At 42.7% G+C, this 27,938-nt stretch overlaps 1 protein-coding gene across 2 annotated transcripts in view; it reads right to left on the bottom strand.

Annotated features, from left to right (window-relative positions):
* The window catches only part of ADPGK (ADP dependent glucokinase), a 31,214-nt gene extending 11,445 nt beyond the window's left edge, over positions 1-19,769 (bottom strand). Inside the window, exons 1-6 of one of the 2 annotated variants that reach the window (XM_056572782.1) lie at positions 19,114-19,769; positions 14,150-14,375; positions 10,457-10,519; positions 8,258-8,378; positions 7,565-7,761; positions 6,841-6,939 (exon numbers count right to left, since the gene is read on the bottom strand). In XM_056572782.1, the coding sequence (XP_056428757.1) occupies positions 6,841-6,939; positions 7,565-7,761; positions 8,258-8,378; positions 10,457-10,519; positions 14,150-14,375; positions 19,114-19,343 (936 nt within the window). In that variant the 5' untranslated portion in view covers positions 19,344-19,769. The remainder of the gene's footprint in view (positions 1-6,840; positions 6,940-7,564; positions 7,762-8,257; positions 8,379-10,456; positions 10,520-14,149; positions 14,376-19,113) is intronic. The other variant, XM_056572783.1, reaches the window with a different exon arrangement.
* Between the last annotated feature and the right edge of the window lie 8,169 nt (positions 19,770-27,938).

The raw sequence follows: 27,938 nt of genomic DNA, 5'->3' as shown, positions 1-27,938 counted from the left end.
ACCTATAATCGGAGACTTTTTTTTATGTTGCCTCAAATGCACAGCACTCTCTCTCCACCTGAGCGGGGTGCGCATTTGAGGCAGAAGGTTAGGGATGGCCACACATCACATTCCCAGAATAATGATTCAGAGCATAGGGTTTGGGGTGGGCATACTTTTTAGTTTTGGTTATGCGCTGGGTCATCATTCTGAGAACATAACCTGTTTCATCATTTTACGTCCCACTGTACCCCATGTAACGCTCCTTGAGGGGGGGTCCCGCTGTTCTGGCTCCATAGGCAGCTATGTAAATGCTCAAGGCCCCTGACTGCGCTCCTGCTCTTCTGAGACCTGGTGTGCACCCCACAGAGCTGTTTACGCCCATATATGAGGTATGTCCTTACTCCAAAGAAATATATTTACAAATTTACGGTGACATTTTCTCCTTTTACCAATTTGGGGGAACCCCAGCATTTTAGTGTAAAAATCTAATTTTTCCTTCTCACATCCCACTTTAATGAACATTTATCAAAAAAGATGTGGAATATTAAAGGGGTACTCTGGTGGAAAACCTGTTTTTTTTTTTTTTTTTTTTTTTTTTTTAATCAACTGGTGCCAGAAAGTAAAACAGATTTGAAATGACTTCAATTAAGAAATCTTAATTCTTCCAGTACTTATTTGCTGCTGAATACTACAGAGGAAATTATTTTCTTTTTAAACACAGTGCTCTCTGCTAACATCTCTGTCCATTTTAGGGACTGTCCAGAGCAGCATATGTTTGCTATGGGGATTTTCTCCTACTCTGGACAGTTTTAATTGGACAGAGATGTCAGCAGAGAGCACTGTGTGTTTTCCACCGGAGTACCCCTTAAACCCCTTGGGGTTTTTCCGTTTTTGCACTTTTGTTTTTTCCCCCTTACCTTTTAAAAATCATAACCCTTTCAATTTTGCACCTAAAAATCCATATGATGGCTTATTTTTTGCGCCACCAATTCTACTTTGTAATGACATCAGTCATTTTACCCAAAAATCTACGGCGAAACGGAAAAAGAAATCATTGTGCGACAAAATTGAAGAAAAAATTCCATTTTGTAAATTTGGGGGCTTTCGTTTCTACGCAGTACATTTTAGATATCTTATCATTATTCAGTAGGTCCATACAATTAAAATTATACCCTACTTATATAGGTTTGATTTTGTCATACTTCTGGAAAAAATTATAACTACATCCACAAAAATGTATACGTTTAAAAGTGTCATCTTCTGACCCCTATAACTTTATTTTTCCGCAGTATGAGGGCTCATTATTTGCACCGTGATCTGAAGTTTTTAGCAGTACCATTTATGTATTGATCGGACTTTTTGATCACTTTTTATTCATTTTTTAATGATCTAAAAAGCGACCAAAAATACGCTATTTGGGACTTTGGAATTTTTTTGCGCATACACCATTCACCGTGCGGTTTAATTAACAATATATTTTTATAATTCGGACATTTCCGCACATTTTTTTTTTTTTTTTTTTAATGCGAAAAGGGGGGTGATTCAAACTTATTAGAGAAGGGGTTAAATGATCTTTATTCACCTTTTTTTCACTTTTATTTGCAATGTTATAGCTCCCATAGTTGGCTATAACACTGCACACTGATCAATGGTTTCTCATAGGAAACCACTGATCAATGATTCTGCCGCTTGACTACTCATATCTGGATCTCAGGCACTGAGCAGTCATTTGGCGATCGGACAGCATGGAGGCAGGTAGGGACCCTCCTGCTGTCCTGTAAGCTGTTCGGGATGCCGCTGAGCTAACCGGCAAGGGTTTACTTTCACTTTATAAATTCCAATTCCCTTCAGGGTTAGCAACCCCTCCAGGATTAAGACCCCTGACTAGGGTCACCCTTTTAAAACTTCACTTTTATTTATTATTTGTTAAGAACAAAATGAGGTGCAAAGAATAATACAAACGAAGGTGTTTAAAAACACAATATATAGGAATTGGATTGGTCCATTACTGGTTCCACTAATTCTAATTCACTAGGGCTTCTATGTTCGGGACTCTTTTATTCCATTGATCTGGATCCTAAGATTCCAATCTTTATAGTCCACATAACATGCACCTCCTCTATCTAATTTACCAATTCCTATTATTGCTGTTTAAAAAGTGTTCCCTAGCATCCCCCCCCCCCCCCCGACGTTTCGCTGGAAAGACCCAGCTTTATCAAGGTATAGGACACTATACTATACTATACTAGGTCATTAGTGTCCTATACCTTGATAAAGCTGGGTCTTTCCAGCGAAACGTCGGGGGGGGGGGGGGGGGGGAAGCTAGGGAACACTTTTTAAACAGCAATAATAGGAATTGGTAAATTAGATAGAGTAGGTGCATGTTATGTGGACTATAAAGATTGGAATCTTAGGATCCAGATCAATGGAATAAAAGAGTCCCTAACATAGAAGCCCTAGTGACTTAGAATTAGTGGAACCAGTAATGGACCAATCCAATTCCTATATATTGTGTTTTTAAACACCTTCATTTGTATTATTCTTTGCACCTCATTTTGTTCTTAACAAATAATAAATAAAAGTGAAGTTTTAAAAGGGTGACCCTAGTCGGGGGTCTTAATCCCGGAGGGGTTGCTAACCCTGAAGGGAATTGGAATTTATGAATTAAATACCCCGGGTACCCCATGGGGGATTTTTGTGTATATGATACTTTCACTTTAGACACATCGTTCAACTTTGAACGCCGCGTCTAAAGGGTTAATAGCGCACGACACCGCGATCAGTGCCGCGTGCTATTAGCCACGGGCCCTGGCCGTTGCTAGGTGCCGGGCCGACCCGCTATGACGCGGGGCCACGGCGTGGCCCCGCGTTATAGACAGGGAGTGTGCTGAGGGCGTACAGGTACGCCCTCTGTCCCAAACAGGTTAAGGCTCACTGTACTGCTTGTTACATTCGTTGAGGGGTGTACTTTCCAAAATAGTATGCCATGTGTTTTTTTTTTGTTTTGTTTTTTTTGCTGTTCTGGCACCATAGGGGCTTCCTAAATGCAACAGACAGACAGACAGACAGACACAGACAGACAGACAGAGAGAGAGACACACAGACACAAAGAGAGAGACAGAGAGAGAGAGAGAGAGACCGAGACAGAGAGAGAAAAATAAATAAAAAGCACAAACACACACCTCCATACAATAACATTTAACCCCTTAACGACGCAGGACATAAATGATGTGGTACTTAACGCACCAGGACGTACATTTACGTCCTGAGCATAACCGCGGGCATCAGAGCGATGCCGGCATCATGTGCGGCAGGTCCCAGCTGTGGATCGCAGCCAGGGACCCGCCAGTAATGGCGGACACCCGCGATCCCGCGGATGTCCACCATTAACCCCTCAGATGCAGTGATCAATACAGATCACGACATCTGCAGCATCGCGGTCACTTAACAGGATGATCGGATCGCCCGCAGCGCTGCCGCGGCGATCCGATCATCCTGCACGGCAGACGGAGGTCTCCTCACCTGCCTCCGCTGTCTTCCGGGAGTCTTCTGCTCTCATCTGCCTTCCCGCAGACCAGAGCAGAAGATGACCAATAACCCTGATCAGTGCTATGTCCTATACATAGCACTGAACAGGATTAGCAATCGAATGGTTGCTTTAAATAGTCCCCTATGGGGACTATAAAAGAGTGTAAAAATAAAAGTAAAAGTAAAAAAAATTTGAAAAACCCCCTCCCCCAATAAAAATGCAAATTGCCCCATTTCCCCTATTTTACCCCCAAAAAGTGTAAAAAAAATTATTTTATATACATATTTGGTATCGCCGCGTGCGTAAATATCCGAACTATTAAAATAAAATGGAAATTATCCCGTACGGTGAACGGTGTGAATGTAAAAAAAAAAAAAAGTCCAAAATAGCTGCTTTTTTTATAACATTTTATTCCAAAAAAATTAATAAAAAATGTAATAAAAGTTTTGTATAAGCAAATATGGTGTTAATAAAAAGTTCAGATCACGGCGCAAAAAATGAGACCTCATACCGCCGCTTATACGGAAAAATGAAAAAGTTATAGGTCTTCAAAATAGGGGGATTTTAAATGTACTAATTTGGTTAAAAAGTTTGCGATTTTTTTTTAAAAGCGCAACAGTAATTGAAAAGTGTATAATCATGGGTATCATTTTAATCGTATTGACCCAGAGAATAAAAAAACACATGTCATTTTTACCACAAATTGTACGGCAGGAAAACAAAACCTTCCAAAATTTGCAAAATTGCGGTTTTCTTTTTAATTTCCCACACAAATAGTATTTTTTTGGTTGCGCCATACATTTTATGGTAAAGTGAGTGATGGCATTACAACGGACAACTGGTCGCGCAAAAAAAAAAAAAAAGCCCACATACTAGTCTGTGGATGAAAATATAAAAGAGTTATGATTTTTTGAAGGGGAGGAGGAAAAAATGAAAGCGTAAAAATAAAATTGTCTGAGTCCTTAAGGTCCAAATGGGCTGAGTCCTTAAGGGGTTAAATTAAAACGACCAATATATATAATTTTCTCTTCTTCCTTCCAGTCTTACAATTTTACATTCCCCTATAATCTATCTTTAGGGTCACCTTTGGCTGGACAGAGCACCTCCCCTTACAAAAAATAGTCACCTACCCACCCCTCTCTCTACCCTTCCCCAAAAAAAAAAAAAAAATAAAAAAAAAAAAAAAAACACCCCATTGCAGAAAGGAGGGAAAAAAAAAAAAAAATAAGATTTTCTACTAGACAATCTCTCTCTCCATCATACCTTTAATCCATTTATCCCAAATTGCGTGGAATTTTGACAAACACCCGACCTTAACTGCCACAGAACACTAGAATATTTACTATTTATTAATATTTTTTCTATCAATTATACACTAATAAATCAATTTTACAAATAAATACATTTTAAATCAAATATTCACAGACCTTTGAGCCCCAATTTCTTTATCTATTGTATTTTTGCTAGACCCCGTGGGCATAGGTGTCATTTGGGCAGCTCAGGCCACAGGTTAACAGATTGTTAAGAGCCTCTCCAATCCCCTTCTATTATACTATTTTATTAGTTTGGACATTTCCACATGCAGTAATACCAAACATGTTTATTTGTTCATTCATTCTTTTTTTAATTGTAAAATAGGTGATAACATTTTTATTAAAACCTTTTATTTAAAATTTTTTTATTATTATTGTTTTTATTATAAATTTTAAGTCCCCACAAGGTTAGTGCTATGTAACTGCTTTGCTAAATACCTTCTTTGCGCAATGGAGGCAGGGTGCCGGCTTATCTCTATGCTACCCTTGATATGCATATTCAATTTTCCTGACTCATGTCCTAGCGATGTGTGAGTGCTCCACTATTGTAGCAAGGCACAGACCACTCCCTCACTACACCTGAAAGAGCGGTGCCTGCGTGGCTACAGATTCTCACGTCACTAGGAAGTGAGAGTCAGGAAAATGGAATATAGAGGATATCAAGGGTGGCATAGAGAGGAGATAAGCCCGCCTACATAGCGCACAGAAGACATTTGGCAATGCCGCTACCGGAAGCCATCATTTTTAAACCGCTGGACTGATTTACGCAAGCGAAACCTTGTTTTACTGCTGCTCACCTGCACTATAATCCAATCTATTGTGTTTAGTGCAGGTGACAGACTTGTCAGTTTCCCTTTAAGGGGTTAAAATAGCTCTCTAAACATGGCAGTGGTATTTATGTGGGAATAACCTTTGTTCTAATCTTCCTGTGTAGTGTTGTACTCAAGGCATGCACAGTTAGTATAGCAGGCCGAGATGCCTCTTATACTAATTGTGTATAATGCCCCGAGTACAGCACTACACAGGAAGAACGCAGCGTGCATGCCATTTTAGCACCGGTGTCACATGCATCAGGGGGCGTAGATGTCAATCTTTTTTCAGAAGGCATATTTTGGTCCTGTAATGAGCTGCATTATAGATCTGACTCTGGCCGACAAGGTGACTCAAGGTGGACAACCTGCTTACTGCACAACTGTTAAATCCACATAAATACTATGGGCATGTTTGCATGTTTAAATAGCAGTTTTATTTACCAGTTTACTGTAATTTAATACAGAAAATGCTGGTGACAGGTTGCCTTTAAAAGGGGTATTCCAGGAAAAAAACTTTTTTATATACATCAACTGGCTCCAGAAAGTTAAACAAATTTGTAAATTACTTCTATTAAAAAATCTTAATCCTTCAGTACTTATGAGCTTCTGAAGTTAAGGTTGTTCTTTTCTGTATAAATCCTCTCTGATGACACCTGTCTTGGGAAATGCCCAGTTTAGATGAGGTTTGCTATGGGGATTTGCTTAAAAACTGGGCGTTTCACAAGAAAGGTGTCATCAGAGAGGATTTAGACAGAAAAGAACAACCTTAACTTCAGAAGCTCATAAGTACTGAAAGGATTCAGATTTTTTTAATAGAAGTAATTTACAAATATCCCGGATTTGGAGCCCGTAGCAGCTTACCAGCGGTGAGTGCATACTTTTCTTTGTTGTTGTATATATCGATACTTTACCTAGTGTGTGCACCCCGCAGGTGCTGCGTATATATAGAAGTGAGTCCGGACGCTCCTAGCGGTTACCTTGTGGTATCGTATGTTTGCTTTTTCCACCTATTTGGTTTGCTACCTGGTGTGCTCTCTCCTTCTTGGATTTTCTAATTTACAAATCTGTTTAACTTTCTGGAGCTAGTTGATATATAAAAAATAAAGTTTTTTCCTGGAACGGGAATACCCCTTTAAGGTTTTTTTTTTCATAGCATTGTGACTAAACACTCTTTACACACAGTACCTCCAAGCTAAGTGGTTACCTGGTAGATTATTCCTCTCATCAAGTCTCCATCTGTCATACTTGCCAGCTCCAAATGAATAAGGATATCTGAAGGAACATCTGACAAACCATTGGCAGCCTAAAATGTATTCCAAAGAGAAATACAGTTAGTGACCACTTGCAGAAATGTTCCTCTTGGTAAGGCATTTATAACATGCTTTTGCATGATCATGAAATGCCAATTATGCCTTTTTCATGACAGATAAGGTTCTTTTTTCTACTATTACTACACATAGTCTCTGCTGCTTTCTTTTATACAAAGCACTCATTAACTGATGACAGGGAAGGGAAAAATGGTAAAGTCTTCATTAGTAGTCATCAAAAGGTGTACTCTAGTATCAGAAAATAGTTTTGAAATAAAACCATCACCCCAAAACATATTTACTAATATAGTGTTATTATAGATTTTACTGGCTTTAGCATGTTTTTGCTTTATTTACCCGACAGGAAGTTGTGTAGTCCTTTCATTTTCAGTGTGGTATTGTCTCCCCCCTGTCTACTTAGACAAGCAGGATCGATGTACATTGTCAATTACTGACAACTGTCTTAAGCTTCTATCCAAGTGACTACTTGGTTGAGCTAGCAGTACAGGGGGGGGGAATATACTAAGACTGGAGCTTCAGAAGCCAATCTTAAAGGAGTACTCCGCCCCTGGACATCAACTCTGGTAAAACAGAGGCACATAGAAGCCTTTTTTTTTTTACCTCACGTAGACGACTGGCTCTTTTTTCCTTACTCAATCCCTCCATCATGTGCAATCCAGAAAGAACCAATAATTTGGGCTGAAACTCCTCTAGACTTGAAAGTAAAACCTCCAATGATGTCATGGCACCATTTGACAAGTCATGGGAAAAAATAAATCGGCTGGCAGATGGGGCACGACCTGAACCCCACTGTTCTCCTAGAAGACAGAATAATACTTTAATGAAGATTGCTCTTACCTTACCTGCAAAATATTATATATATATATATATATATACACACACACACACATTATATACATATACATATATATATATGCAAAATTATAGAATGTTGCAGAATCCTGTAATACCTTTTTTATTGAACAGTATTTTGTTAAGGCAAGCTTTTAGGAGTCCTCTTTTCAAATCCAAAGCATTTCTGAGCACTTAGAAATGCTTTTGACCTGGTAAAGGGAGGACCCACCTAAAGCTTGTAGTCTCTACATAATACTGTTGTCCAAAAAAAAAAAAAAAAATTATATATATATATATATATATATATATATATATATATACACACACACACACACACAGGATTCTGCATCACTAGACTAATACAGCTACTCCAAACTACTATGCAACTTATATCTGTCTATAAATATAATATATCACATACACACACAGTGAACAGTTACACATCTAATCATTTTTTACCAGCTTTGTATTCCAAGATAAGATGATATTCATCCTGCTCCTGTAATGAGGCTGGAGGCACCAAGATTCGGTCATCTAGCAGTTCATGAAGTTTAGGGCCTATTGGGCCACAAAGAAGAACCTGTGGTATACAAAAATATACTTAAAATTGCATGTACCTCAACTCACAATATACAAGTCCTAAGTAATAATAAATACTAATAAAAAAAGCCTTGTGCAAACTACTAAGCAATGATTAATAATGTATCATAATTTATAGTCCATATGAAACCAAACCCTGCCACCCCATAGATCTATCATGTTCTGTTGTGGTGTCCATCATTTTGGTGTGAAGAAAACTGCTGCATGCTGCACTTTTTTTTTCTCCTATCTGACAGAACTACCAAAGGAATCTCCAGACGGAGCCTTTGACATTAACCCCTTAAGGACCAAGCCCATTTTCACCTTAAGGACCAGGCCAATTTTATTTTAGCGTTTTTGTTTTTTCCTCCTTCTAAAATCCATAACTCCTTTATATTTCCATCTACAGACCCATATAAGGGCTTGTTTTTTGCGTGACCAATCGTACTCTAATGAAACCTCTCATTGTACCATAAAATGTATTACGAACCCCCCAAAAAAAATTTAGGGAGGAAATTTAAATGAAAACCACAATTTTGCGCATTTTGGAGGGTTTGTTTTCACACTATACATTTTACGGTAAAAATGACATATGTTCTTTATTCTGTAAATACAATTAAAATGATACCCATGGCTAGATACTTTTATATTTTTGTACAGCTTAAAAAAAAAAAAAAAATCTAAAAAACTTTATGTACAAAATCAGTAATCTAAAATTACCCTATTTTGACCACCTATAACTTTTTAATTTTTCCATATATAGGGCGGTATGAGGGCTCATTTTTTGTGCCGTCATCTGTACTTTTTATCGATACCACATTTGCATATATAAAACTTTTAGATAATTTTTTTTAATAAAATGTGACAAAAAAGCTGCATTTTTGGACTTTTTATTTTTTTTACATTTACGCCATTCACCGTATGGGATAATTAACATTATATTTTGATAGTACGGACATTTACGCACGCGGCGATACCAAATATGTTTATATTTTTTAAAAAAATTACGCTTTTTGGGGGTAAAATTGGGATAACTGACAATTTTCATTTTTAATGGGATGGGGGGGGGGGGTTTTTCTTTTTTTTTTAAAAACACATTTTATGTCCCCATAGGGGACTATCTATAGCAATCCTTTGATTGCTAATACTGTGCAGTGCTATGTATAGGACACAGCACTGATCAGCATTATCGGTCATCTTCTGCTCTGGTCTGCTCGATCGCAGCCAGGAGAGAGGACCTCCTGCCGCCATGCTGGATCCATTCAAAGTACTGCACATGCCGTGATCTGTATTGATCACGGCATCGGAGGGGTTAATGGCGGACATCTGCGCGATCGCAGATGTCGGCCATTACAGGCAGGTCCCCGGCTGCTACTAGCAGCCGGAACCTGCCGTGTATGACGCGAGCAACGTTCCGATGCTCGCGGTCATACACAGGACGTAAGTGTACGTCCTGGTGCGGGAAGTCTTGCCAAACCAGGACGTACATTTATGTCCATGGTCATTAAGGGGTTAATGTCAGTGGAGCCTAAGGCACCCATGTTCACGTGGAAATCCTCTGTGCGGACATTCTGCGGGTGCCAGCATGGACATTTGAATTTGTGCCAGATATTTCCAGCGCGGAAATTCAGCTATGTGCATAGTGTAGCAGAATCCCATTGAGGACAATATAGCAGAACCCCGTGTGGAATTCCGCATGGAAATTCTGGTGTGTGAGTATAGCCTAATACTTACTAGAAGATGATCAAGCAGGAGTGTGTTATATTTATAGACTCTCTCCTTAGAAGCGTTAGAATTTTCATGCCTCTCAGACATTTTGGTGTTATAGTGAGTGCACAGATTCTGAACAGTTACAGTGTAATAGCTATATGTAGGAGAAAACAGGTCAAGTAGATAAAATGTAATAAACCTTAAGGAAAAGTTACCCAGCTTATTATTTTTGCATACATACTATTGAGTTATTTGGAAAGCAGAAACAATAGGTACACTGTATTTATTTCAAATAGATATTTCTTGGCATGAGCCCAGTGTTGATAACAGAGAAGACTATTTACTAAGGAACAGGGTAGGTTACTTTACCTCCATATCTGGGTGACTGGCCAATCTCTGAGCGATGAGAGCTGCATTGCCACCAAGAAAGTGCTAAAAAGGACAAAAAAACGACCAAACATTGTAGGACACATGGGCAGGAAAAAAAAAAAAAAAGTACAAGCCATTAAATTCATTAAACTTTTTTGAACTTACACAATAGGGAGAATTTACACTAGTCCCAATCCTAACTAAAACCTATTTTTTTTTTTTTTTAGGGCTGAAACTGTATGATAAATTACCCCAATGATCTCTTAACCCCTTAACGACAAAGCCCATTTTGCCCTCAAATGGTGCCAGAAAGTTAAACAGATTTGTAAATTACTTCTATTAAAAATCTTAATCCTCCCAATACTTATCAGCTGCTGTATGCTCCAGAGGAAGTTTTTTTTCTGTCTGACCACAGTGCTCTCTGCTGACACCTCTGTCCGTATCAGGAACTGTCCAGAGCAGAAGAGGTTTGCTATGGGGATTTGCACCTGTTTTTATTAATGTAATTTTTTTTTATACTATTTTTCTACTTTTATTACACTTGATTGCCAATACTGTTCAGTGCTATGCAGTAGCATAGGGGGGGGGGGGGGGGGGGGGTCCCAGCGGTCAGACCCCCCTGTAATCTATAACTTATCCCCTATCCTTCAGATAGAGGATAAGTTATATTGCACTACAGTTCTCCTTTAACATTCTATTCTGATAAATTGGACATTTACGTACGCAACAATACCAAATAGGTTTAATAATTATAATTTTTTACGCTTTTTTGAGTAAAATGGGGAAAAGGGGTGATTTACATTTTTATAGGGGGGGGGGGGGAGAAGGGGCTTTCACTTTTTTAACTTTTATTTTTAACTCTATGTCCCCATAGGGAGGCTATCGTTAGATTGCTAATACTGTTCAGTGTTATGCATAGGCATAGCACTGATCAGTATTATTAGTGATCTTCTGCTCTGGTCTACTGTAAGGCAGATCAGAGCAGAAGACCCTGGGATAGTGGTGGAGGCAGGTGATGTGACCTCCATTCGCTATCTTGGCCAATCTTATCCCTGCGGCTGTGACGCATGCGATCAGAACAGCCATTACAATTACTGCACTAGCGCAGATGCCATGATCTGTATTGATCATGGCATCTAATGCGATTGCTGATGTCTGCCATTACCGGTGGGTCCCCGGCTGCTGATAACCAGGATCTGCCGTGCATGACATGAGCACCACTCCGGTGCTCGGGTCATCTACAGGACGTAAATGTACATCCTGGTGCGCAAAGTACCAGCGCAAAAAGAACGTACATTTATGTCCATTGTCGTAAAGGGGTTATTTGGCTACTAGAAATAGATTGCTAGAGCCACAATGACAGTTTAAAAAAAATATATACACGTTTATTCCCTGTGTGTGTGTATTGGAACGAAACCAAAAAAATGGAGGAAAAAAAAAGCAAATTGGACATAACGACACACCAAACTCCAAAAATGGGCTGGACCAAATTATTGGCTCACTTTCAAAATTGTGGATAAATAAGATTGTTTCAAGCATGTGATGCTCTTTTAAACTCACCTCGGGCAAGTAACAGTTGTGGGCAATATAAAAATCTCACCTGAAAGCAGATAAAAAGGAGAGAAGTTCCCTTAGTCTTTGCATTGTGTGTCTGTGTGTGCCACACTAAGAATGGACAACAGAAAGAGGAGAAGAGAACTTTCTGAGGACTTGAGAACCAAAATTGTGGGAAGATATCAACAATCCCAAGGTTACAAAGTCCATCTCCAGAGATCTAGATTTGCCTTTGTGTCCACAGTGTGCAACATTAGCAAGAAGTTTGCAACCAATGGCACTGTATCTAATCTCCCTGGGCGTGGACGGAAGTGAAAAATTGATGAAAGGTGTCAACGCAGGATAGACCGGATGGTGGATAAGCAGCCCCAAACAAGTTCCAATGATAATCAAGCTGTCCTGCAGGCTCAGGGAGCATCAGTGTCAACGCAAACTATCCGTCGACATTTAAATGAAATGAAACGCTATGGCAGGAGACTCAGGAGGACCCCACTGCTGACACAGATACATGAAAAAGCAAGACTACATTTTGCCAAAATGAACTTGAGTAAGCCAAAATCCTTCTGGGAAAACATCTTGTGGACAGATGAGACCAAGATAGAGCTTTTTGGTAAAGCACATCATTCTACTGTTTACCGAAAATGGAATGAGGCCTACAAAGAAAAGATCACATTACCTACAGTGATATATGGTAGAGGTTCAATGATGTTTTGGGGTTGTTTTGCTGCCTCTTGCACTGGGGGCCTTGAATGTATGCAAGGCATCATGACATCTGAGGATTACCAATGGATTTTGGGTCGCACTGTACAGCCCAGTGTCAGAAAGCTGGGTTTGCGTCTGAGATCTTGGGTCTTCGAGCAGGACAATGACCCCAAACATACATCAAAAAGCACCCAGAAATGAATGGCAACAAAGCGCTGGAGAGTTCTGAAGTGGCCAGCAATGAGTCCAGATCTAAATCCCATTGAACACCTGTGGAGAGATCTTAAAGTTCCTTTTGGGAAAAGGCGCCCTTCCAATAAGAAAGACCTGGAGCAGTTTGCTAAGGAAGAGTGGTCCAACATTCCGGCTGAGAGGTGTAAGAAGCTTATTGATGGTTATAGGAAGTGAGGAAGTTATTTTTTCCAAAGGGTGTGCAAACATATTTAGTTAAGGGTGCCAATAATTTTGCCCAGCCCATTTTTGGAATTTGGTATGACATTATGTCCAATTTTCTTGTTTCCTCCCTTTTTTGGTTTAGTTCCAATACACACAAAGGAATAAACATGTGTATAGCAAAGCATGTGTTACTGCAATCCATTTCTGTGAAAATACTTCATTTTCTAGAAAAATTTCAGGGTTGCCAACATTTACGGCCATGACTGTAACTCCATAATAGTAATATGATATTATCCCTAAATAGTGTAGCCCTATTAACAGGTTATCCTGAAAAAGCCCCTTGAAGTGATAAATATATACATAACAATACACAAAATCTCAGTTATATCCCTGCATTGTACAAATATAAGTTACTTTAATGTTTAATCTTTTGCCACAAAACAGTAAGGGTGCGTTCACACTGAGTAAATCAAGAGGAATTCACGCAGAAAAATTTACGGGCGGAAATGTATTTTTTTTGCGTGAAATTCGCGATTTTTTTTTTTTTTTTTTTTTACCATTGACTTCTATTCGTTTCTGCTAGCGGATTCCGCTTGAAGAATGAACATGTTCTTTCTTCAAGCGGAATGGAATTCAGCGTCGGAATTCCGCGAGCAGAATTTCCACAGTGTGAACAGGACAGCAGAAAAAACATTAAAGTCAATGGGCAGAGGAGATGTGCATTAATTTGGAGCAGAGAATTCAAGAGGAATTACCTGAGAAAATTCCTTTTGAATTACTCTGTGTGAACGTACCCTAAGACTCTGTTCACATATGTAAGTACCACCAGCAAATCGGGTTTCACACTGCCATTAAAATGAAGGAAGCCAAAAAACAGGACTCCTTCAGACCCCATTAAAGTAAGCACTACATTACTGTTCAGCACGTACGTATGGCGTATTGTACAGAGCTGTTATGAACATATTACCATACTTACATCAGGAAAAAAAGCTACTTTCTACAGGAAGCATACACACATGATACAGTAATAGATTAGCTTACCTTGGCCTCTGGGTTCTGTGTGGCAGCGTGTGAGATGTGCTCAAAGCTGTCTGCATCACTATAGAAACGTTCAGCTGCAGCTCCTCGCTGCATGTAGTGCAGAAATGTAGCAGCTAGCTCTTCTTGTGAAGCGAGCACCAAGTGATCTCCTCCATTTTGGGGGTTTAGTCCTAAAGCTTGCAGCAGGCTTACCCCAGAGACTACTACATCAACACACGCATTCACTCTGTAGAGACAGAAAAATAAGGTAACAAGTGAAGATTATTGAGTGTACAAATTCACACCTGACTAAAAATTAACTACAATACACATGTGAAGGGGCACAAGTACTAAAAAAAGACTCTTATTTATAGCTGACAATAAGTTTGGAAGCAGGACTGGCAGAAGATTTTTGTCTGCCTGATAAAACCTACAACAGCATTGACCTCTTAGTTCCCCAACGTATCTTCACTTTATTCACAGATGCAACTAAATTTAATAATTTGTCAATTTTTTAGCTCAATAAACCTTCAAGAAAAACTGACCGCAGAGTTGCCCATACTCCCCTATTGATTATGTGGGTGATGCTGATTATGTTGCAGCCCCATCCCCCCCAACACCCTTCCCTTCCACCCCCCCATGTTGTGCCATTTTGGAGACTGGCCAAAAATAGTGATATGGAACTGATTATGTGTGCTGCACTGGAACATTCCCTAGGCACTATGTGCACCACTATGCCCACCTGGCAGGTCCAGTAAGAGCGCCACCTCATGAATATTACCGTACTTACATCAGCTGTTAGATCCTGTGTTTGAGCAGTAGGATCTCCAGCATGACAGTCCTGGAGTGTCAATGCGCATTACGGAACTTGCTGGGTGTGTGTTGTGGTGCACTTGGGGGCTAGGGACCACCCCCAGTGCACTAAATGTACTCTATTGCATATTATTATTTTCCTCCATATCTCATATACAGCGCAACATATGTGAAAAAGAAAAACACTGTTGTGATCAGCGTCACCCATGCTTTTGCCCAGTACCAGCTGGTTAGTATAGGCGACCCTGCTGTCAGTCAATTTCCACTTACAATTACTCTTAATTTTAAGAGTATCCAACGCTGGATTTTGCACAAAAGGCCCATGACTATTGGTGGCCCTGCAGGAAAAAGTGTCTTCTTCTCAGTGTCTGGGCGAAAATTATAGATCATATAGTGTTATTAATCTCCATGTAATACCTATGTCAGGAGTGGACAATTTCATGTAGTCTGTTAGGGCACTCAAAGAGTCAGTGTCATATATTAAAGGGATATTCCAGGAAAAAAAAAATTATATATAGATATATATAAAAATCAACTGGCTCCAGAAAGTTTAACAGATTTGTAAATTACTTCTATAAAAAAAAAAATCTTAATCCTTCCAATAATTAGCAGCTGCTGAAGTGGAGTTGTTGTTTTGTCTGACAACAGTGCTCTCTGCTGACATCTCTGCCTGTCTTGGGAGCTGCACAGAGTAGAAGAGGTTTGCTATGGGGATTTGCTTCTACTTTGGACAGTTCCCGAGACACGTGTCATCAGAGAGCACTTAGACAGAAAAGAACAACTGAACTTCAGCAGCTAAAAAGTACTGAAAAGATTAAGATTTTGTAATAGAAATAATTTACAAATCTGTATAACTTTCTGGAGCCAGTTGATATATATATAAAAAAAAGTTTTTTTCCTGGATAACCCCTTTAAAGGGGTACTCCACCCTTAGGGATCAGAGGTCTGATCGCGGGGGTCCCGCCGCTGGGGACCCCCGCAATATTTTGGATAGGGGATAAGATGTCTAGGGGTAAGTACTGTAGTAGGTAAATAAACTTTCATAGACTACTATGAACACAACCCAAAAATGAAGCTGTCAGCAGCAGATTTATAGGTGCATCAGTTACCTGACTTCTGGTATTCATCCAGCACTGACTAATAAACATATACAGCTTGATGCTGTAAGCAGATACTTCTCCCCATCCCAACATTTAATATATATGTATGTCACAATGCTGAACTGGGTGTAGGAGACAACGCCTTACTGTTCTGGATATTTAACCTAAGGCTACGTGCACATCTGTGTTCTGGAGCTTCATCCACAAGCTGGGTGCTCCATGTCACAACAGACACCAAGGGGGCCCAACGGATCCCAATGACTAGAATGGGGTTCGTCTTGTTTTCCATCTGGTGTCCTTTGTTTTGCAGGTTATTAGCTGAGAAAAAGTATTTTTTTTTCTCTGCCCCGGTCCCGCTGTTTCAGAGCACTCATCGAGCAGAGGTCCCCCGAATTGAGCCCAACGCTGATCGGCACTTAGCCAAGCCAAGGTAATAAAAGCAACTACAGCATCTAGGGTTCCCCTCTGCCAACTGACTGCACCACCTACCCCCAGCGCATCGCTGTGCCATTGTCCTAGCAGCTGGGAACTTATTGAAGGCCCCAGGCCGGCATTGTTAGTTCTACCCTGCCAGGGGGTTTAATAAGACAGTGGTTACAGAAGAATTATTCTTTTTTTTTAATTTTGTGCACCTTTTACAAACAAAGAATGGAACATCGACAACCAAAAAAAAAAAAGAAACAAAGCACATTCCACATATCCAATATGTCAAACATCTTATTATCACACGCTCTTCCTATGTTTAGGTGCTTCTCTCCCTTAAAGGGGCACTTTCATTAAAATACATTTTTGCTATTGCACTCCTTATGGTAAATATTTCTAATAAACTTTGTTTAAAAAAAATAAAAAAATTAAGTTTTATTTTTATTTGTGCTTAAAAAAGCTCAAGAGCACATTTTCCCCCATCTTATACACAGACTTAGGACCGAGGTCCAAACACAGAAAGTGCAGCCTGGAGTGCTGAGGAGGGGGGGGGGGTGGCTGTCCAGCCTCATCCAATCATAGCTCCTCTCACACATAACTGCCATATGCTGTTGGTTGGACCCCCCCCCCCCTCAGCACTCCAGGCTGCACTTCGGTCCTAAGTCTGGGGGGGAAATGCGCTCAAAATTTTTAAGCACAAAATTACATTTCATTTTTTTTAACTGAAGTATATTAGAAATCTTTTTTATTTACCATAAGGAGTGCAATAGCAAAAAATTTTTTAATGAGAGTGACCCTTTAAAAGAAAGAACGCCCTTGTTCTTTCTTTTAAGGGAGAGAAGCACCTGAACATAGGATTAGGTAGGAAGAGCGCCCTCTATCTCACTATTTGCCCCTCTATACATTTCTCGCATATTCTCTTATCTAATAAACCCACAAAATAAAGAAGGCAACGATCATTACTAACTACATAAGAGACTTTTCCAGCTCCCACGTAAATCCCCCCATTCCCTAATTCTCCCTCTTAGTCTCCTCCTTTCCCCTTTTCCCCTCCCCCACCATCATGCCGTTTGCAATACCTCATCATACTCTCCTGATTCTCGGAATTGAACCCAATTCCTCCATTTGCAGAAGAATTCCGTGTTAGTATTTTGTCTTCCATTAGAAACACCTCATTCACTTTGCTGAACCACAGGGCCACCGTAGGCGCCCTCTCTTGTTTCCATAATAAAGGGAATGCAATTCCTCGCTGTCATAATTAAATATCCTAACAAAGAATATCTATCGTTTTAAAGGGGATATTCGTATGTTGCATGAAAAAGACAGCCGGGGTGAAAGCTACCGCTACAGAAGGAAAATTGCAGAATAGCATAAAAGTGATCAAGCCAACACATGTTCAACTCTCCTAGGAGGGAAAGAGAGGAACAAAAAAGAAAATCATTTAAAAAAAAAAAAAAAAAAAAAGTTAAAGGGACCGGTCATCAGTTTTATACTATCACAACCAATGGCCCCACAAAACTGATGACAGGTTTCACACGGTAAATGTCATTACAAAAACGAATGCCAGAATTTCTGGTTTTGGTCACTTTGGCTTCCCTCTGGCACGGCCATACGGTAGAGAGAGAAGCGGTAAGCCGCTGCCAGACAGCTCTGGCGGTAGCTTATATCTCTCAGAAGAACACTAAAAGGTTAGGCAGATGAGAGAAGTCCGACAAGCCGACCATTCTTTCTGTGGACAACATCTGTTGGGGAGAGTCAGGAGACAACCATACCTCAGTGGTGGTAGTGGTAACCATATAACAGTTAGAGAACTGTTGCAAAACTACAACTCCCAGCATGCCCGGAGAGTCGCTGGCTGTCCGGGCATGCTGGGAAATGCATTTTTGCAACAGCTGGAGGCCCATTTTTTAAAGGGGTATTCCAGGCAAAAACTTTTTTTTATATATATATATATATCAACTGGCTCCGGAAAGATAAACAGATTTGTAAATTACTTCTATTAAAAAATCTTAATCCTTCCAATAGTTATTAGCTTCTGAAGTTTTCTGTCTAACTGCTCAATGATGATGTCACGTCACGGGAGCTGTGCATGCTGGGAGAATATCCCCATAGGAACTGCACAGCTCCCGGGACGTGAGTCATCAGAGAGCAGTTAGACAGAAAACAACAACTCAACTTCAGAAGTTAATAACTATTGGAAGGATTAAGATTATTTAATAGAAAAAAAAGTTTTTGCCTGGAATACCCCTTTAAGTCCCAGTCCCAGAGAGGAAAATATAGAAAATGTGACAATATGCCATGTCATAGAGCAGTGTTTCCTGCTGTAGCAAAACTACAACTCCCATCATGCCCGGAGAGTCGCTGGCTGTCTAGGCATGCTGGGAAATGCATTTTTGCAACAGCTGGAGGCCCATTTTTTAAGTCCCAGTCCCAGAGAGGAAAATATAGAAAAAAGTTGTATATTTGAGAATATGCCATGTCATAGAGCAGTGTTTCCTGCTGTAGCAAAACTACAACTCCCAGCATGCCCGGACAGCCTTCGGCTGTCCGGGCATGCTGGGAGTTGTAGTTTTGCAACACACTGGTTGGGAAACACTGTCATAGGCACAAGAGAATTAGATAGAATAGGAGGCATTGCCAGCTGCTCACCCCACTGCCACCTTCCCCCAGTGCCTGGTAGGGGCGGTGATGAGCTGGTTCCATGCAGTAGACAGGGCTTCTTCCAGTGATGGGCTTGGAGTGGTGTCCCTGGAGGAGGAGAGACTGTGCAGGGAGGAGGACAGGTATTCCAGGGCAGCCTCAGGGATTCCAGGCTGGAGATGATGGATCAGCCCCACAGTAAAGGCCAGCAGGCCCACACACAGGGTTCTGGCCCACATAATAAGTGATGTTTGTAATGAATGGAGGGTGAGCTGTTACCATAGAGTAGCACCCACGCTAAGGACTGACAGATAACTCTGTGTCCATCAAGTCTTAGCAATTCGTACAGCCTGAGCCATAAACAGAGCCGGAGCCTCGGTAATGAATGACTGGAGAGATGAACGACCGGCCGGGAGAGTTCTACTTCTGCCCAGGAGGCTTCCTGACAGCGCCTGCAGCGTAACTTGTCTCTGTGAATAGAGAAGAGCGTAAGCTTGACGGGAAGGAAGAGGTCGCTCTCATCTTCCAATCAGTGACTGGATAAGGTCACCTGAGGAGTCAAACGGAAACGAGGCTTGACGCGCGCCGCCCTCAGCAGGAACGTCCACGTCACCAGCTGTACACGACTCACTGAGCTCGTTGTAGTCTCCGAGCCGCCATTTCCCTGGAGACTTTGGCCGCCAAGTGAAAACAGAACAGGATGTAAAAGAAGCCTGTTGTGTGCGGACAAGTTTGAGGGGAGATTCAGCAAAACCAGTGGAGAGTGGTGCAGTTGCCCATAGCAACCAGATTGTTTTTTTTTTTTTTTCAATTTAAAAAGGTCTCTGAAAAATAAAAGCAGTCCGCTTGGTTGCTATGGGCAACTGCCCCACTTTTCATCTATACAGGTTTTGATGTATCTTCCCCATGGGGTTCATGTGCTCAGTTATTAAGGCTTCTTCAGTGAACCTATTGAGCAATATATATCCTATGATGTTGTGTTGTGTGTGTATATATATATATATATATATATATATATATATATATATATATTTTTTTTTTTTTTTTAAGACATGCATGATATACAGATTGGGGGAGATTTATCAAAACCTGTCCAAAAGAAAAGTTGCTGAGTTGCCCATAGCAACCAATCAGATTGCTTCTTTCATTTTTCAGGGGCCTTTTCAAAAATGAAAGAAGCAATCTGATTGGTTGCTATGGGAACTTAACAACTTTTACTCTGGACACGTTTTAATAAATCTCCCCTTATATGAATATTTATTTTAAACAAAACTTTTTTTTAGGCAAAAAAGTGCCACATCCAGATGTTACCTGGGAGTCAATAGGACATTATTAAAGCAAATTCCATTTGGCTTATTTTTTATTTTATTTTTTTCATTTGGCATTATTTGGCTCAGTGGCTGTTTCCAAAAATTGACGCATGCCGAGACTATGGCACTTTTTACCCCCGTAGACTTTGAGTGTTATTTTTCTCCTTCAATTCCTCAATAGAAAAACACAAGGGAGAAAAAATGAACCCCTTGGTGATGAAGCCCATTTTGACCATAAGGATGAGCCCAATTTTCGTTTTTGCACTTTTGTCTTTTCCTCCTCTCCTTCTAAAAAACATAACACATTCACTTCTGCACCTACAGACCCAATGCTGTTCACAGTGACTGAGGGGTTAATCGCTGCATTAAGAATTAATTTCTGTGCAAATACGCTGTGCTCTGTGTAGAAGTCTGAGGTGACTAAGAGGTGAAATGCTGCTGCAACAAGCTTTTCTGTGTAAGGGTACGTTCACACTGCGTAATTCCGCTCACGGAATTCCGCAAGTGAAATTCTGCACAGTGAACGTTAGCATCTGTGTGAATCGGTCTTCCGCGAGTCCCGTTCACACTGTGGAATTTCAGCGGCGGACAATTCTGTCGCTGAAATTGTTCCGCCCAAAGAAAGAACATGTTCATTCCTTGCGCTGAAGTCCGCGAGCACTGCATAGCCGTCAATGGTGATGGAGCAGTGCAGCGCGGTCCTACCGCCGACGCCGGCTACCAGGTTGAATCTCTGCTCGCTGAATTCCACGAGTGAAGATTCAGCTACTAATCCATAGTGTGAATATACCCTAACACATACACAGCAATGTCCGTCCTATCTCTATGCAGTGTAATGAATGATATGACGAGCCGCAAAATGGCTGCCGAATATATAGGGCTGTGACATCACAGGGGTGACTGGCTGCTTATAGGCTGCATCCTGCATGTGATTCAGGGTCATGTCGGCTACCTCTCTTCCCGCCTTCCTTGCCCCATGTACTGACATGTGGATCTGCCATTTTAGATGCCTTGGAGCCTGGACCGCAGTAAATGGAGTTTAATGAAGCGATTCATGCGACAGAATCGCGGTGATATTTGCATTTGTTGCAAGTTGAATATTTAATGAAATTCGTAACAAATTCGGGTTCGTCAGCTTCGATTCGCGCATCTCTAGTTGCCACAAAAGCATACAAAAAGTGCATAGTGAAAATGTAAACAACTATCTGCAATGGCAGGGAGAAGAAGACAACACAGGATGCCAGACCTTACCTACACAACCTCAACGATCGTTTCGCTGCACAAAAGGCTTCCTCAGGGGGCGTGACTTTCCAACCGCCCACCTTCCCATATATAGCCATCATACACCAATATAATTGGGACCTCAAAGATCGACATACATATCATCCAATCATAGGGCTAGGCCATCCCATCTGCCGGTAATAAGATAAAAATACCTCTGATAACATACACCTGATGTATCATGCCATGCCTGTGTAGAAGCAGTGTCACGGAACGCCGGAGTCAGCACTACCGCCATCTCCTGCGGTCATGTGACATATCACATGATCGCTATATGCAACCACGTGATTGGAAGAGCCAGGAGCGCAGGCGCCGGCAGCTTGTGCATTTGACCAGCTTGAGCATGTGACCGAGTAAACAGACTACTGGTAAACAAACTTGAGCAGGCGCACCAGACTCAATCCAAACCCGACACCACGTGACTCACTGCATACTAAGGCACACACAGTGAACAAAATGAAATATGAAGTGTGAATACAGTGTGAATGAGTGCCATTGATTAGATTATAAGTGGAGAGAAATAGAGGAGAAGTGAATGAAATTAAAAATTAGTGTGAAAATGGAAGTGATGAAATAAAGTGATATAGGGTATAAATAAATGAACAAAAAATTATGAAAATAAATATAACTATAAATAATAAAAAATTTAAATGAAAGTAAAAATGGGGGCGTGGCTTGGCGCCGTCTAAGATGGACACGTGTTAGTGATGCTCCTGCTCTACCGGACGCGAATTAGCTCCACAATAGCCCTGGTGACCCTGCTTCTTCATGGGGAAGAACTCACGGCGTTCCAGGAACCCTTCTGCACCTGCTAGACTGACTATTCCTGCCTCCGGCACCCTGCAGCATCTCTAGCATCTCCCTCCCACCTCAGCCCTGCACTCGGAGTCCGCCATTAAAGGCCCCGCTCTGGGACTGCGGTCCTGCTCTGGAAGCCGCCTTCTCACACAGCCGGATCACTCCTCCTCCTGCTGCCCGCTACATTTGGAGACTTCGGGGCCGCCCCCACTCCCGTTTACCTCCACTTCTCTGACTGTGCCTTGATCCCCGGCTCCTCGGTCTGTGTGCAGCGCTTCTGCGCTGAATCAGGACTCGCTCCTGGCTGTTGCCTCTGACACTGGCTCTCCTGTGGCTGCGGTGCTGCTCGACCTGCCGGTGAGTGTGACAGGGGGCTCTCCCCCCAGGCCTGCTGACCTACTTTGTGCTGCCTCCTTGTCCCATCCGGCTGCGCCCTCTCCTGCACCTCCCTGCGGCCCTCCTTAACTTACATCTGGGGCCTTGCTAGTGGGAGACCGCACATCCCCTCTGAAGAGTTTCTTGCTGTCTGCAGCTGTTTCCCCCTGCTCAGCATCCCCACTCAGTGCACCCCATTGAGGGTATTGAGCTGTCCTCTGCACCTTTGGGGGGTCTCCTCACCTGCACCTCTGGACCCCCTAGCTACCTGCTACATGCCTGCTCACCCGCCTAAGCCGCAGAGGATCCGTCACTCCACCATGTTGTCTGCTGGCGCTCTCCAAAAGTCCCCCCTGGGACGCCTGGCTCCCTACCTAAGCCTTCCCTGACTACGGGATTGGCTCCAGCCTCGCCCTCCAGGGAAGCTCTACCTGGCTCTGGCCTACCCTGCTCGGGTTTTTCAGTGCCTTCCTCTGCATTTCCTGACTTGCACCAGCTTCTTTCCCAAATTCCAACAAAGGAGGACTTTCGCTCTCTCATCGCTGAAGTTAGGGATGCTTGTCGGGCAGAGATCTCTGATATGCGCCAGGATCTCCAGCATGTTTCAGACCGAGTGGATGGCTTAGAGGATGCCTATGATCATACAAGGGCGTATATTGCACAACTACATTCCACTATTGCTTCCCAAAAGGATTTTCTTGGAAATTTCCATGCTCATGTTGAGGATCTTGATAACACGGGGAGGCACAATAACATCAGAGTGAGGGGACTGCCGGAGGCCACCCCTGAGGAGGACCTTTTTGTTACCCTGGACGCCATCTTTAACCTTATTCTTGGTGAACCTCCTTCCCATAAGATTAAACAGAGCGCTACGCCCTAAATCTGCTACGGGCACACCACGTGATGTCATCTGTTGTGTGCATGATTTTCAAGTTAAGAAGGCCATCATGGCTAAAGCTAGATCTCTGCGTACTTTTGACTTCGATGAGCCCCCGATCAAACTCTATCAGGACTTATCCTTGCTGACTCTCAGGAAACGCCGGATGCTACAGCCCCTCTTAGAAGTCCTTCGATCCCACCATGTGCCATGTAAATGGGCTTTTCCATTTGGACTGCATGCACGTAGAGAGGGACGCTCTGCTGTTCTACACACCTTTATTGACCTCCAGGCCTTCTGCTGGTTCCTAAGATGAAAGACTGGGATCTGATGTCTCCTCCGCCTCCCCTGCCTCCGCCCTGGCAGCCTGTCCAGCCCCGTCGGTCTGGAACCCAGCGGAAGTCCCCCCCCCCCCCTCCAGCCTTGGGTGCTTCCCATCGGCACCCCCCAGAGATGTTGGCTGTGCCTCTCTGCTTTATCACTGATGTCTATGGGACGAAGAGGGGTCTCCCCTCTCTGCTTTTCTACATTGTTGCTAATTGTTCCCCATTTTTACAGTGTTTTAGCATTATTTGGTCACCAACGGGTTTTTGTTTTTGTTATCCTGTGTTCCCTTGCTATGGCCAAAGTTGTTGTCCTTTTGGTGGTGTTCTTCCACAACCCCTCTTGAGGCCGTAGAAATGGACTGCCCATGCCTTGGTCCGCTTCGGTGTTCTTGGCTTCAGCATTGGCGTACTGGTTCTTTTAGTTTTTATTCTCATCCCCATAAATTCCATACGCGCATTGATAATTTTTTCGGTAATCTCGCCATGGTGCGCATGCTCTCTGCTGCCTCCCTCGACCCCATTTCTTGGTGTGATCACTGTCCTGTACTTCTGCCCTTTTCCTCCTCCCCTTCCTCTCTCCGCACCTGTCACTAGCGACTGAATGACTCCCTTCTTAAATTGCTGCCTTCCCGGAAGTCGATACAGAAGTGTATCATTGACTATTTTGCTTATAATGAGGGCTCGGTTCCCTCTCAGGCTATCCTCTGGGAGGCTCATAAATCTGTTGTCCGTGGTCATTGTATAGCTTTGGGCTCAAGGCTTAAGCGTGATGCTCTGGCTTGCTCTCGGGAACTCCAGACGGAGATCGCCCGCCTAGAAGCACTCTTACTGTCTGCTCCCTCCCTACTAACTTTGCAGAGTCTGGTGGCGGCCCAGGGGCGGTTGGGTGACCTGGCCCTTCATAGAGTTGAACATCAACTGCTATTTGTAAAGCAACACTTCTACGAGAAGGGTAACAAAGCGCATACGATGTTGGCCGGGCGCCTCCGTGACTGGGTGGTTGCTCAGTCTCCCTCAGCTTTAAAAGACTCTCCTGGTGTTCTCCACTACCATCCAGCTGATATTTCTCGCCTCTTTGTTAACTACAATATTAAAGTCTACTCCCTTCCTTCTCAGCTTCCATCTGACCCGGGGGAACAGGCTGCGGCCCTTGATTCTTATCTTTGACGGTGTGGCTTACCTGCTTTGTCAGGGGCCGATTGGGATGTTCTCAATGCACCAATCACTGGGGAAGAACTCTCGGATGTTCTAAAGTCCCTTCCTACTAGCCGTTCCCCTGGCCCAGATGGCTTCTCATACCTCTACAGCAAGACTTTCTCTTCTATCCTAGTGCCTAAACTTGTTCCTCTCTTTAACTCTTTTATGGGGGGATGAGATCCCCCAGTCTTTTTTGCATTCTCTCATCACCTTGATACCCAAACCTGGCAAGGATCCACACGATTTCTCTAGTTATCGGCCCATCGCCCTCCTTAATTCTGACTTGAAAATGTTCTCTAAGGTGTTGGTGGTCCGACTTAGCTCTTTTCTCCCCTCACTGATCCATAAGGACCAGGTTGGGTTTATCCCCTGTCGCCAGGGTGGAGATAACACCAGGAGGGTGGTGGACATTGTTGACCTGCTCAATCGAAGGTCTCACCAGGCGCTCCTACTTAGCCTGGATGCCGAGAAGGCATTTCATAGACTGGGGTGGCCATTTCTTTTCACTACCCTTCAGAAGTTCGGTATCACGGGTAACTTCTTGACTGCACTGCAGGGTCTTTACTCCTTTCCTACTGCCTCTCTCAAACTCCCTCATGCTCCCTCTCCCACCTTCCCTTTGTTCAACGGGACTCAGGGCTGACCGTTATCCCCCCTAGTTTTTGCACTGTATATAGAGCCTCTGGCCGCTATGATCCGAGGCGCCCCTGACATCACTGGCATTCCTTTGCACAACAGGGACTTCAAGATCTGCCTCTTTACTGATGATGTGCTACTTACTCTCACTCGTCCCTTGCTCTCTCTCCCTAGTCTTTATAGGGCCCTCCATGCTTATGGTGAGGTTTCTGGCTATAAGGTCAACCTCTCTAAGTCAAAGGCACTGCCTCTGAATTTTCCCCTGTCTCTCTCCAATCTTCTTCACTCCAACTATTTTTCAAATGGTCTCCCACTGCTATCAAGTACCTGGGGAGCTTTATCACTTCTCGCTATTCCTTGCTTTATTCTACTAACTATCTCCCCCTTTTTAGGGACCTCTGTGCTCTTCTGGAGAAGTGGCACACACAGTATAAATCCTTTTTTTGGGCGTATTGCGGTGGTGAAAATGACCATACTTCCGAAACTGCTGTCGTTTTTTAAAACATTGCCAGTTAAGGTGCCACTGTCCGCACTTTGCTCGTTTCAAACGGCCATTTTTAAATTCATTTGGGACGGAAAGCGGCATAGACTCCCTATGTCTGTCATGATGGCTGGTAAGATGTCTGGGGGTCATGCAGTCCCAGATGTGATTAAGTACTACTGGGCTGCCCATCTGCGCCATCTTGCAGCGTGGTCGTCCTATCATGCCTACAGCTGATGGATGGAACTAGAAAAGCTTTGGTTAGCCCCTTTCCACCCCAATACACTGCTCTGGTCCCCTCCTGCATCCACTGTCTCTCTATCCCCCTTATTGGGCCCAATGGCGTTCTCTAAGTATGTCTGGGGCTATTGTTCTGTGAAATTTAAGCTATTCTCCCCCTCTTCGATCTTTTCTTTATTACCCTAACTTTCCTTCTGGCCTCTCTGCAGTCATGGTATGGGAGTGGGGTTCTAGGGGCCTTTTTTGTTGGGCAGATGTTGTAGACCATCTCTCAACTCACTTCTTCCCTTCTCTCAATTGCAATCTTGGTGGGATCTCCTCTCATCTGAACGCTTTCATTATTTGCAGCTACAACATTTTCTGTCCTCTACCACCGGCTCCTCTGTGATTTCTATGCCTACTGGGTTTGAGAGGTTATGCCGTGGCGGGCCTCAGGCGAGGGGCCTTCTCTCCAACATCTACTCTTTGCTTTTTCAAGCTCTTGTGGGTATCCTGGTGTCACACCGCTATATGGGTCGTTGGGAAGTTGCTCTAAACACTACCATTACTCTTCCTCAGTGGAGGGTTATCTGGGAGAGGGCCTCTAAGGCATCTATTTGTATGGCTTATAAGGAAACCCAATACAAACTGCTTATGGGGTGGTATCATACTCCTGAGCTGTTAAATAGGTTGAACCTTGACATCCCCCCCCCCCAATGCTGGCGTTGTGGGGTTGGTTTGGGTATGGTGTTTCATATCTTCAGAGATTACTGTCTGATGTATTGGGAGTGTTGGTCCCTCTCGATCCTCTTACTTATCTTCTCCAGCTTTCTTACCCTGAGCTATCTAAGAAATTATTCAAGCTCTTCGTGCACATAGTCTTAGCTGCCAAGACCCTCATTGCCAAATGCTGGAAGAGGAACCCCCCCCCCCCCTGAATCTGACCTCTTATCCTGAGTACGGGAAATTCGTTCTGTAGAATCCTTAACGGCTTCCCTGAACAACTCTATACCTTTGTTTCTCTCAGTCTGGGAACCCTGGGACCGTTTTTCAGATAGGCAACCACCTTGACTCTCTCCTCTCTCTTGCCCTCTTTTCTCTCTCGTTTTCCTTCTTTGCCTCCCTGTGTGTGTTGTTGTAATTTTTTGTTGGTCTCTGTCCATCCTTTGGTCTGTGTTCCCTTTCCTCCCCTCCCTCATTTGTGGTCCTAGGGAATTTTCCCTTGGATCCCCATGTATGTCCTAGAGGTTGGTGGAGCAACTTAGTCGCTTCTCTAGTCTGTCCTGAGTTTCTCACTGGCGAATATAGTCCCTTGTTTAGCCTTGTTTGTTAAC

The sequence above is a fragment of the Hyla sarda genome, chromosome 4 (assembly GCF_029499605.1).
Source record: "Hyla sarda isolate aHylSar1 chromosome 4, aHylSar1.hap1, whole genome shotgun sequence".
In the NCBI taxonomy this organism is placed as follows: Eukaryota; Metazoa; Chordata; class Amphibia; order Anura; family Hylidae; genus Hyla; species Hyla sarda.
Note: the sequence above shows the minus strand (reverse complement) of the source record. Positions and strands in the feature narration are given on the sequence as shown.